This window comes from Dreissena polymorpha, chromosome 13 (genome assembly GCF_020536995.1).
Source record: "Dreissena polymorpha isolate Duluth1 chromosome 13, UMN_Dpol_1.0, whole genome shotgun sequence".
Classification (NCBI taxonomy): Eukaryota; Metazoa; Mollusca; class Bivalvia; order Myida; family Dreissenidae; genus Dreissena; species Dreissena polymorpha.
The window spans coordinates 2,309,257-2,322,317 of record NC_068367.1 but is presented as its reverse complement, the minus strand read 5'-3'; the positions used below and the strand labels follow the sequence as shown (position 1 = coordinate 2,322,317).

The 13,061-nt window shown below is 36.6% G+C and overlaps 2 protein-coding genes across 3 annotated transcripts in view; one reads left to right on the top strand and one right to left on the bottom strand.

Moving 5' to 3' along the window:
- LOC127855991 (uncharacterized) overlaps positions 1 to 635 on the bottom strand; it is a 39,318-nt gene extending 38,683 nt beyond the window's left edge. Inside the window, exon 1 of the mRNA XM_052391929.1 lies at positions 617 to 635. The gene's annotated coding sequence lies outside the window, so the exon portion shown is untranslated. The remainder of the gene's footprint in view (positions 1 to 616) is intronic.
- A 135-nt stretch (positions 636 to 770) lies between these two features.
- LOC127855986 (corepressor interacting with RBPJ 1-like) overlaps positions 771 to 13,061 on the top strand; it is a 43,466-nt gene continuing 31,175 nt past the window's right edge. For both annotated transcript variants that reach the window (XM_052391921.1, XM_052391920.1), the window contains exons 1-5: positions 771 to 930; positions 5,755 to 5,849; positions 7,555 to 7,636; positions 10,176 to 10,240; positions 12,391 to 12,542. In XM_052391921.1, the coding sequence (XP_052247881.1) occupies positions 859 to 930; positions 5,755 to 5,849; positions 7,555 to 7,636; positions 10,176 to 10,240; positions 12,391 to 12,542 (466 nt within the window). In that variant the 5' untranslated portion in view covers positions 771 to 858. The remainder of the gene's footprint in view (positions 931 to 5,754; positions 5,850 to 7,554; positions 7,637 to 10,175; positions 10,241 to 12,390; positions 12,543 to 13,061) is intronic.

Genomic DNA, 13,061 nt, shown 5'->3' with positions numbered 1-13,061 from the left:
GGGCTGCAGGTTAGATTTCCCGCTCAAACCTTTCCTAAATACGCGTCTCTTAGTCTCTGGAACGAGATGTCTACTATTCGTTTTAACCAAACTTAGATGGGGCATTTGATAGTCATCAATATTCTAACAGAACGTATAATTTTATCAAATGTCTGGCCCATGGTACTTCTCATTTCAGGTTCAAACCTAGGATGGCATGCGAGGACCCCTATTGTTTATATGCTATGGACCAAATTGGGCCTCCTAGCTTGGTTCATATGGGCCTGAACTGGTCAATTCGAGTTCCATGGCCATGGGGCAAAAATAGTTATTAAATGGTCACAATAGCATAATAAATATGGTATCCGCCTGGCGACCGGGAGGTCACGCTTTCGATCATTCTGCGAGGGCAATCTTTCGAACTCTCAAGTTTGTCAAGATCTGATTATAACAAAAAGAGACTTAAAAGTGTTTTAGTAAGCCTTTGGCTTTCGATTTAATACATATTAAATATGTTTAATATAATATATGAACTTTCCTTACAATATATAGTCGAAATGAGGTTACTAGTTTAGAGCTGGTTATTATACATTGTGTATACATACTTTATATAGTGTCAAATAACTTGACGACTGACCTGCTTTAAGTACCCCAACTTGTGTAAAAGTTCACGTTCACGCAATCATGCACAAACTAGAACATACGACTATCACAGTCGGAACCCCACAGATTGAAATGTTAAATTGTATGTAACCTTATAAGTGCGGTGTAGTTTTTATTTGCCAATCTTCTTTGTGACACTGACTTGAAGAAAACGAAATCGTCGATTCAGACACAACCTTTATTATTTTATTTTTTTAAACACACTAAGCAACAACCATGGGGAAAGGTTTCAATAATTATATGACTAAGAAATTTTTTCATCCATCAAGTAAAGAAAATATCAAACGGGTATGGATGTTATTTCTGTTTTGTTGATTTGTTTAATGTGATTTTCAATTCAACATGTTCAACGACTATATTTTACTTCAGTTCTTCTTTAAAGCTTTTAGCTTAAATGAGCACATACCAGCGTTTCTCTCAACATAAAAATTCACATAAACAATAACTCATTTGCAGAAAAAAATCGGCAAAGAGTTGCATACATACATGTAAATCCCTTTTGTAAAAACATCGCAGTCTGCACAGGTCAGTATACCTACTAAAACCTCAGTCACAAATAGAGACAGATCACCATCCGATCAGTAAACAACGTTTTTTAACATCGCCTGGTCTATGATCTCATGGACAGCGGGTCATATTGTATTATCAGGCTTCATCCAGATTAATTTTTACGTCTCACTTAAAATCTTACCGGGAAGGAATCGAGGCGAGATAGAAAAGTATCAATTTTAACGCTGGCATTAGCCTGCTATTGGATTTATTGTACCTGTAGCCTCCAAAATCGAGGTATCACCCAGGGTCATATACATCACAGGGCCCTCAATCTGTCAAATCCACGGCTGAAATTCGGCCGCATCCCCCCCTGAAAAGTATACTTTTTTCCCCTTTTTAGGGGAAAAATTCCCCCTAAGAAAAAAAAAAAAAAATTCTTTTTTTTATAGATAGATGTGTCTCATGATTATTATATCTCAATTTATTTTAATTTAATCTTGTCAAACATACTAAATTATGAAAAAAAGCAATGAATATAGTGCAAACATGTACAAATGTTATAATTAGAGAGTAAGTAAAAAATCCCCCAAAAGGGAAACGCCGTCAATATTCCCCCTGCTATGGGTAGCGACCCACTTCCCTTAAAGGGCCCTGCATCACCACACAGAGCTCGTCAGGATACATGTACAACGAATCCGCTGTCAGGGGATAACCAGCCTTTATTCGTCCGATCTTTCAACCTCAACTCCATTCTTTCCTAGGCCCGACGTCGGGTATAATTTTAAGTGAGACTTAAATTACCTTGTCCGCTGATCAGAAGGTCTCAATCAACTCTTTACATGTCTTATACCCCTCAATAAACCGTGCCAATTATCATTAATCAGAAACAACTCTTATTTCACACTTTTGGGGACAACATTTACAAATACAAACACACACTCACTTAAGTGTTCATTTTTGTTATTGATGTATTTAACTGAGTTTAAGTAATATATTTAACACTTAACATGCTATTTATGTGATAACAGATAAGCTATTTCAATAATAGAGGCTGAAATGGGTGATGGAAATTGGAATTCAAAAGGCTGCATTTCATTTATAATAAGAGATGTCAAGTGTATAAAACCTACATTTTTCTTATTTGTAATTGATTGTAAAGTAATTATTCTGGTACTTTTTATTATTTTTTTCCTGTACAGGTGTATCAAATAAAACTTCAATTTTAACAAAACCAGTAATATTCATAATCTTCTTTCTTTCTTGTGAATTTTAAGAAAATCAAGATTAAATCGAATTTATATTGTGCTACAATTTTTAAAAATAAAAATTCATTTAAAATCTCATTTTACAGCACGGATTCCAAATCTTACCTGTAAATGAGCCCTATATTTATTGCCACTGCTAGGTTAACTCTTTCCATTTGATCATTCCTTTGTATTGTTTAATGGGCCATTTAACTTTGCTGAAGTATAGTTATTTGTAGCCAGCACAAAGCAATTAATCAAGGCTTCACCTATGAACAATTTTAAGAACTCTAAATAGCTCCCGACTGTGCATTTGAATGTTCAACTTTGCATAACCTGTAAATGGGGCATCGTCTGGCTGAGAATTCTCCTGTGTCCAATTCTCCACATCAAATTGATTTTAATAGTCAATGTGTTGCACAAACAAATAATTAAAAGGTGGAGAAGTTATGTCGCCTTCATGAAATTATTTAGTGACATAAATATTACCTTGGCGAGCAAATCGCCTACCTTGCCCACTAGCGATACCCCTGTTTATGTCCGGATTTTCTGTGTAGTTAGACCTATCTACACACTACTAGAGTAAATCTTATTCGTACTTACATTTGATAATATGTTGCGCATGTTAATTTTGTTGTGGTTATATACCTGTCCATCTCAACGTCATTTCATCGCTTTGGTAAACTTCTGCATATATATATACAATGTACGAGTTCTGAACTTCTCATTGGTTACTATCGATGTTAATAAACTGCTTAACTCCGCCTGCAAGGCGATGTACTAATTGCAGTTTCTAAACAGGGAACTATTAAAACTGTCGTGGAAATGACACTCTTTTTCATCTTTTAATCTTAGCCTTTAATGTTTGGAGTGAAAGTCCATGTGTGCTAGTTGACTGGATAAGCTTTTACCACGATGTTTTAAAAAAAGAAGGTGAAGTCGACTTCTACTTCATGTAATTTAAGGGCGAGGTTATTAGGTCCTAGGCGAAGTAATCCACCACCACCCCTTACGGCTGAGCACTGAGTTTACTATATGTACATTAAAAAAATTTTTAAATACATATTTTACTCTGAATATTTGGGGATTATGATGAACACCTTTCATTATCTAGTGTATGTTGCCTGCGCACTTACCAGATTGATACTTATCAGTCTTCATCAAATAGTTAGATCATTTCAGATAAAACACAGGACAGGGAGGTAAAAAATCACTGCTTGCATAAGCCATTGTAATGACACAATCTGAAGTTAATTACAAAGAAAGTGTAACATTTTTATGGGAATTTCTTATGTATTTGTTTAGCAAAGAACATGCAAGTTCATTATATTTTGTGTGGGTGGTCAGTGTATTTATGTACATGAATGATAATACTATATTAAGATCAAAGATATCCCTTTGATGATTCAGATTTTTGTCCCCATGTTGCCTGAACATTTTGTGCAATCTATGAAACAAGACAACAAGCTTTATAAACTGCAATACATAAAATGCTTGTATATTTCCATACGGAAAAACTTCATTGATACAGACACCAGTCATTGAAAAAATATTGTATTAAATATATTATAACTAGAGATAAAAAAAATGTTTCACAAATCAGTTCTATTAAAATCTGTTCCTGTAATTTTCCAGTATGGGGCTTGCATGCAGTGGGGTTTTTCATTCAAAATTCGGGGAAGTTATAGGGACCCATTCCCTATGGAAAAAAGTATATATCTTCTCAAATAGGTCCTTAAATTCACACTTAAAAAAAAGGGAAAAATTAAATAAATCTCAACATTTAGTTCATCTCCTATCCAGTTAAACCTAGGAAAAATACTATTGAAAGCACTTTTATTCTCAAAGTGTTTATTAGCAAATAAGACAGCGACAAGAATTTCCCAATTTAAGTAAAAACAACGCGATTTCTCCTAATGCAAATAGGCCGGGCCCTATTCCCAAAAAGCGGGCAAAAACACTGGCCTGCTTATGCCTGTTTTTATCACTAACACATACATGACATATGTGAGACTGTCTAGTGTGTGTAGTCAGGGGTTTTTCAGCACTGTCTGCGCCTCCGGAAAACGGAGGCATTCCCAATGCAAACAGACCTGATCCCAAACCGAAATTATTTCAAAAATTCCCAATTTCCAAAAAAAAAAAAATAAATTAAATTTTTTTTTTATTATTATTTTTTTTATAGAAAGAAGTGTCTTATAACTTATGATTATTCGATTAATAATGTTCCAACTCGTCCAGCTGATGTGTATAATACCAGCAAGCACTGCTGAGGTTGAGCGAGGATTCAGCACCATGAACCTGCTGTGCTCCCCATTTCACAGCACATTCACACAAACCAAACTTACTCATCTGATGCTTACATGCATTTAAGGTCAAAATAACAAATAAAAACAAATTAATTGTTAAACCTCTGACTTTTTTAAGCACGATAAATTCACAATGTTTTCCCAAAATGAGCCGTTTCATCGAAGCAAAAATTCCCAAAATGGACAATTTTGTCGATAAAAAATTCCCAATTTGGTCAGACTCCTTTTCCCATAATAGGCAGAAAAACACCTGGTAGTGATTGGTACACAGCTTCTCACTTTCCACTCACTACTTGGGAGATTGGTTACTGGTCACCATACCAGACAAGTAGGTTATCTTCTTGATATTCTGGTTCATCCCCTTAGCACAAGACAAAGCAAAATTTGAATGCATTTCATAAAATACTTAATTACTTGAAATTGCAACTGTATATTAAACAATGTGCTCCAGCTTTTGTAAGTTAAGTGATATAAGATAAGAGTGCTGTGAAACACTCTGGGACCACACATTTTTCACACTAAGAAAAGTGCACCTCATAAACTTTGAAATATGTGTATAAACATATATTTATTGTCCCCTACCGGTTTCACCGGAGGGGACGTATGGTTTGCGCTCCGTCTGTCAGTCCGTCTGTCCGTCACACTTTTCTGGATCCTGCGATAACTTTCAAAGTTCTTAATATTTTTTTCATGAAACTTGAAACATGGATAGATGGCAATATGGACATTATGCACGTCATTTCATTTTGTTCCTACGTCAAAAATTCTGGTTGCTATGGCAACAAATAGACTAGAAATACTGCTGAAAATGGTGGTTTTCTGGATCCTGCGATAACTTTAAAAGTTCTTAATATTTTTTCATGAAACTTGCAACATGGATAGATGGCAATATGGACATTATGCACGTTATTTCATTTTGTTCCTACGTCAAAAATTGTGGTTGCTATGGCAACCAAAAAAAAATAAATCTGAAAATGGTGGAATTTCTGACAATGGTGAAGCCAGCAGGGGACAATATTGCTTGCCAATAGCCTTGTTGTATCAATATTTGTTATTTTTATCTTCAGGTATGGATGGCACAGCAAAAAACAGAATTTGAAAAGAAAAAGGAAGATGACATGGTTGCTCAATATCGAAAGGAGCAGGACATGTATGAAAACAGGTAATAGCATTGGTTAAGTTTTTTATTTACTTTTGTTATAATCAAAGTTTTAACATTATTGAATAATTAATATAGTATTAAAAAGTAATATAATTTCCATTGTCAGAAAAACACTTAATTGTGTAGTCTGAGAAAGAATTTTAGATTTGTTTGTGAGCAGAACACATGTAGCCAGCATTGCTCCAGACCAGCCTGCTCTGTCTGGTCAGGAGGGACCCTTTCCACTTTAAAGTCACACAAGGTTTAGTGGTCTTATATGCAGACAGGGTAACTCAAGACCAGACTGAGCTTTATCATACCACCGCATTGATATCTGCCCTGATATAACATTGCCTGATATATTTTTTTATATCATGGTGAACAGGAAGTTCTTATATCAGTCATGTGTGGAGGATTGTCATATTACTCGGAATCAACTTAAAAGTAACCATTTTTAGTAAAACGAATCAGATTCAACAAAACAAACAATTGGATACCAAGTTGTAATATATTTTAAACACAAAATGCAACACAAACAGAAAAAAACATTTTTTACAAATATTAAGCGCTCGTGCTCATGATGTCGTTATTAACACGTCAAGCGGAAAAGTCATATTCTTTCCCGCTAAAACTGCAGCTTTTTTAGTGTTTTTTATGCCCCCGGTAGGGTGGCATATAGCAGTTGAACTGTCCGTCAGTATGTCAGTCAGTCTGTCTGTCCGTCCGAAAAAAACTTTAACATTGGCCATAACTTTTTCACTATTGAAGATAGCAACTTGATATTTGGCATGCATGTGTATCTTATGGAGCTGAACATTTTGAGTGGTGAAAGGTCAAGGTCATCCTTCAAGGTCAAATGTCAAATATATGGTGTCTGTCCGTCTGAAAACTTTAACATTGGCCATAACTTTTTCAATATTGAAGAAAGCAACTTAATATTTGGCATGCATGTGTATCTCATGAAGCTGCACATTTTGAGTGGTGGAAGTTCAAGGTCAAGGTCATCCTTCAAGGTCAAAGGTTAAAAAAAAGTAATTAAAAATTCAAAGCGGCTTTTTCATGAAGCTGCACATTTTGAGTGGTGGAAGTTCAAGGTCAAGGTCATCCTTCAAGGTCAAGGTCATCCTTTAAGGTAAAAGGTCAACAACAACAAAAAAATTCAAAGCGGCGTTATCATGAAGCTGCACATTTTGAGTGGTGGAAGTTCAAGGTCAAGGTCATCCTTCAAGGTCAAAGTCATCCTTCAAGGTCAAAGGTCACAAAAATAATCAAAGCGGCGTTCACATGAAGCTGCACATTTTGAGTGGTGGAAGTTCAAGGTCAAGGTCATCCTTCAAGGTCAAAGGTAAAAAAAAAAATCAAAGCGGCGCAATAGGTTGCATTGTGTTTCTGACGAACACATCTCTTGTTTCATTATTTCTTTAAAATCTGGGACGTAGAAGTATGATAAACAGAAAAATAGGTTACTGCCTGATCTTTTTGTAATATATCAGGCTCGGCACGAATAAAGTAACGGCCTTGCCTGATATATTAGAAAAAGATCAGGAAGTAACCTGTTGTTCTCTGTATATCACCGACTTGTCTGGAGCTACCATTTCTGCATGAGGCTTAAGACCCATTTTTGCATTACATGGATCGTATTATTATTATTATTAAAGTTAATAGAAAGCAGCCTCATTCTGAAGTAGATTGAAAATTATGGAACTTGTACTGTTTTACATTATAGGGCATTGCTGGGAGATGAGAAAGCCAAGCTTGGTCTTAGTTTCATGTACGACGCTCCACCTGGCCTCAAAAAGGAAAAAGAGGTATTTCTATGCCCCCTTCTTAGAAGAAGAGAGGGTATAGTGTTTTTGGCCTGTCTGTCATTCTGTCCCAAAACTTTGACCTTGGTTAAAGTTTGATAACTTTTGCAATATTAAAGATAGCAACTTCATATTTGGCATGCATGTGTATCTCATAGAGCTGCACATTTTGAATGGTGAAAAGTCAAGGTTAAGGTCATCCTTCAAGGTCAAATGTCAAATATCAATGTATTTTTCTTTCCTAAAACTTTACCCTTTGTTAAAGATTGGTCATAACTTTTTGAATATTCAAGATAGCAACTTGATATTTGGCATGAATGTGAATCTCATGAAGCTGCACATTTTGAGTAGTGAAAGGTCAAGGTCATCCTTCAAGGTCAAAAGTCAAAAAATACAATCTAATTCTAAGGGAAGTAATAAGCTTTAAAAGGGAGCTAATTTCTAAACCTGCCAAAAGATTTATTGAAATTTTATTTCAAAGCGGCGCAATAGGGGGCATTGTGTTTCTGACAAACACATCTCTTGTTCATCATACATTTATTGCCATTGAATGGCATGCACACAACTGTGATCAACTTGCCCACAGCCTGAATTTATTTTAGGGCTCTGTGTATGATGGGGCTGTGGAAATGTTTGAGTGTAAATTATTTCAAAAAGTTTAACAGACAGGTTGACAATTTTTTATGCCCCCGGTAGGGTGGCATATAGCAGTTGAACTGTCCGTCAGTTAGTCAGTCAGTGTGTCAGTCTGTATTTCCGTCCGAAAACTTTAATGGCCATAACTTTTTCAATATTGAACATAGCAACTTGATATTTGGCATGCATGTGCATCTCATGGAGCTGCACATTTTGAATGGTGAAAGGTGAAGGTCAAGGTCATCTTTAAAGGTCAAATGTCAAATAAATGGCGTCTGTCCGTCCAAAAACTTTAACATTGGCCATAACTTTTTCAATATTGAAGATAGCAACTTGATATTTGGCATGCATGTGTATGTCATGGAGCTGAACATTTTGAGTGGTGAAAGGTGAAGGGTAAGGTCAAGTGTCAAATATATGGCATCTGTCCGTCCGTCCAAAAACTTTAACATTGGCCATAACTTTTTCCATATTGAAGATAGCAACTTGATATTTGGCATGCATGTGTATCTCATTAAGCTGCACATTTTGAGTAGTGAAAGGTGAAGGTCAAGGTCATCCTTCCAGGTCAAATGTCAAATATATTGCGTCTGTCCCTCCGTCAAAAAATTTTGACATTGGCCATCTCTTTTTCAATATTGAAGATAGCAACTTGATATTTTGCATGCATGTGTATCTCATGGAGCTGCACATTTTGAAGGGTGAAAGGTCAAATATATGACATCTGTCCGTCCGTCCGAAAACTTTAACGTTCGCCTTAACTTTTGTATGCCCCTGAAGGGTGGCATATAGTTTTTGAACTGTCCGTCTGTCTGTTCGTCAGTCAGTCTATCCGTCCGTCTGTCCGAAAGCTTTAACATTGCCCTGTTTGCCCATAACTTTTGCAATATTGAAGATAGCAACTTGATATTTGGCATGCATGTGTATCTCATGGAGCTGAACATTTTGAGTGGTGAAAGGTTAAGGTCAACATCATCCTTCAAGGTCAAGTTTATCTCATTTATGTGACCCTAATCTTATTTAGATTTATTAAGTCCTCTTGCGTATTATTTTATGTCCCCCACCACTACAGTGGGGGACATATTGTTTTTGCCCTGTCTGTTGGTTGGTTTGTGTGTTTGTTTGTGTGTTTCTTTGTTTGCTCCAACTTTAACATTTTGCTATAACTTTTGCAATATTGAAGATAGCAACTTCATATTTGGAATGCATGTGTATCTCACGGAGCTGCACATTTTGAGTGGTGAAAGGTTAAGGTCAAGGTCACTCAAGGTCAAAGGTCAAATTTTGCAATATTGAAGATAGTAACTTGATATTTGGCATGCATGTGTATCTCATGGAGCTGCACAATTTGAGTGGTGAAAGGTCAAAGTCAAGGTCATCCTTCAAGGTCAAAGGTCAAATTTTGCAATATTAAAGATAGCATCTCGATATTTGGCATGTATGCGTATCTCATGGAGCTGCACATTTTGAGTGGTGAAACGTCAAGGTCATCCTTCAAGGTCAAAGGTCAAATTTGGCAATATTGAAGATAGCAACTCCATATTTGGCATGCATGCGTATCTCATGGAGCTGCACATTTTTAGTGGTGAAAGGTCAAGGTCATCCTTCAAGGTCAAAGGTAAAATATATGGCTTTAATGCGGTGCAGTAGGGGGCATTGTGTTTTACCAACACAGCTCTTGTTATAAAAAGTGTTATATGTAAAAGAAATTTTAACAAAACTACCCAGTAATTTTACAATTTGAATTTAAAAAGTATAATTATTGTTCTTACCACAATAAAACAAACTTTAACGAAAAGTATAAAATAAATTTTATTTAAGTATGTTGGGAAATTGCAGCAACATTTATAACTTTGGGTCAAATTGTTTACATTTCATGTCAAAATTGCTGTGGTTGTTTTTTCAGAAAGAAGAGACAGAGCAAGAGTATAAATTTGAATGGCAGAGGAAATACAATGCACCTAGAGAACAGTAATTGCATTTTGGTATTATTGTTGCATTTTAGTATTGTGCATATGTTGTAGTGTGTAATTTTCCCTTTATTCACCTGATTGCCTCCCTCTGAATTCAGTCAATTTGCTTCAAATATCATTCTTAATTTCTCTTACTCTTATGAAATGAAGACATATTTTTGTTATGCCCCCCTTTGAAGAAGAGGGGGTATATTGCTTTGCACATGTCGGTCTGTCGGTCGGTCTGTCAGTCCGTCCACCAGGTGGTTTCCGGATGATAACTCAAGAACGCTTGGGCCTAGGATCATGAATCTTCATAGGTACATTGATCATGACTCGCAGACGACCCCTGTTGATTTTGAGGTCACTTGGTGAAAGGTCAAGGTCACGGTGACCAGAAATAGTAAAATGGTTTCCGGATGATAACTCAAGAACGCATACGCCTAGGATCATGAAACTTCATAGGTAGATTGATCAGGACGTGCAGATGATCCCTATTGATTTTGAGGTCACTAGGTCAAAGGTCAAGGTCACAGTGACCCGAAATAGTAAAATGGTTTCCGGATGATAACTCAAGAACGCATATGCCTAGGATCATGACACTTCATAGGTAGATTGATCATGACTCGCAGATGACCCCTATTGATTTTGAGGTCACTAGGTCAAAGGTCAAGGTCACGGTGACCCAAAAAAATACAATGGTTTTCGGATGATAACTCAAGAACAAATAAGCTTAGGATCATGAAACTTCATAGGTAGATTGATCTTGACTTGCAGATGACCCCTATTGATTTTGAGGTCACTAGGTCAAAGGTCAAGGTCACGGTGACACAAAATAGTAAAATGATTTTCGGATGATAACTCAAGAACGCATACTCCTAGGATCATGAAACTTCATAGGTACATTGATCATGACTCGCAGATGACCCCTATTGATTTTCAGGTTACTAGGTCAAAGGTCAAGGTCACGGTGACCTGAAATAGTAAAATGGTTTTCGGATGATAACTCAAGAACGCTTACGCCTAGGATCATGAAACTTCATAGGTACATTGATTATGACTCGCATATGGCCCATATTGATTTTCAGGTAACTAGGTCAAAAGTCAAGGTCACGGTGACCCGAACAGTAAAATTGTTTCCGGATGATAACTCAAGAACGCTTTTGCCTAGGATCATGACACTTCATAGGTACATTGATCATGATTTGCAGATGACCCCTATTGATTTTCAGGTCACTAGGTCAAAGGTCAAGGTCACAGTGACAAAAAACGTATTCACACAATGGCTGCCACTACAACGTACAGCCCATATTTGGGGGCATGCATGTTTTACAAACAGCCCTTGTTACAGTTTATTTTTGTTCCCTGCGTCATTTGACAAAGCAATCCAGTACCATGCATGCTCCATCACTGGCCCCAGCTGAATTGGTGTGTCTTTACTCCCTCTTTTTCTCTATCACCGCTGCTTTAGAATCCCTAGGTAAGGGGGGACAGCCTAAGGGTAGTCTTCCGTAAAGCCTCCAACTGTCTGTACAGCTTATCCTTTAGGCTCATGGGGCTTTAGCCATACATTTATTCTCCATGCAGAAAATGATGCTTGGTGGTCCCTGCAGTAAGGGCTGATATGTTTAGCCTTTAAGTTCACTCCACCAAGGGGGCACTTTTGGGATGGTACACAGAGGAATCTCTTGTGCATGTGATGGTTTGATCCATTGTTCTCAGTCGTAATATGATAACCTGTTCTAGCCTTTGGCTGTCCTGTGGATGTTAAGTTCTAAACAGGTACTTGACGATGGTGTTCATTCCTTCTTTACTGACTCTTTTGAGTTCTCCTCTTGATCTTCCAATCCCAGCTTTGCCATTCCACCTGCCTCATTATTTCCCTTTCTTTGAACAATGAGAGGAGATTCACATGAGTATGTTTTTGAAGCATTAAATTTGTTAGTGCTGCTGTTAGGTGAGGCAGTGTCTTGAGAAAAATCTGTGTTTAAGAGGCCTAGTTCTTCTTACAGTTATAAATAAAATATGGGATAATGTAGGTGACATATATATTTGTATGGAATAAATGTTAAGAACTTTGCAAAACATAATAAAACATACCAATGTGTAAACGATTTACCACATGTTAATGTTCTAATGAATTTAAATGAAAAACAAGCACTATTTCAGATATGCAAAAAACGATGAGACGATTCTTGATCAGCCATTTGGTATTGAAGTGCGCAACGTGCGCTGTATCAAGTGCAGGAAGTGGGGTCACGTGAACACAGACAGGATCTGTCCACTGTTTGGCAAGGATCTCACAGCAGAGCCCGAGCAACGTAAGCAGATAAAGGCCCAGTATTATAAACATTTTCATATGTTTTGCTTAACTTAGAAAATGATATTTTAGTTTTAACACACCTGAGTTATGAGAATGTTGGTCAGCTCACAAATAATCTCAATCTCAGTTTTGAGAATATGAATATTACCCTTCGCAAACTTTTGGATGAGTCGGATCCAAACACCATAAAGATTTTGAAAACACCAAATTGAGTGGACAGACTCATCAGTGTTCTGCCGTGAATATTTACTATTGGGGGACAGGGACCCTTTAGGGTAAAAAAAGTGGGGACAAAAGGGAAAAATCTGAGGACACAGAAATATATTTGTAGCAGAATCAAATTTTCAGAAACTAATAACCTTTTACTTGCACTTTTAAACTGGATTAATTTCTACCTACAGCCAGTCCACAGGATGTTACATTCTAATTCAAACTTAAAGATTTTAAAAACTTTTTAAAACTGTCAAACAATTGTCAACATATTATCAAAATTTTGAACAATTACAGGTATGTAATG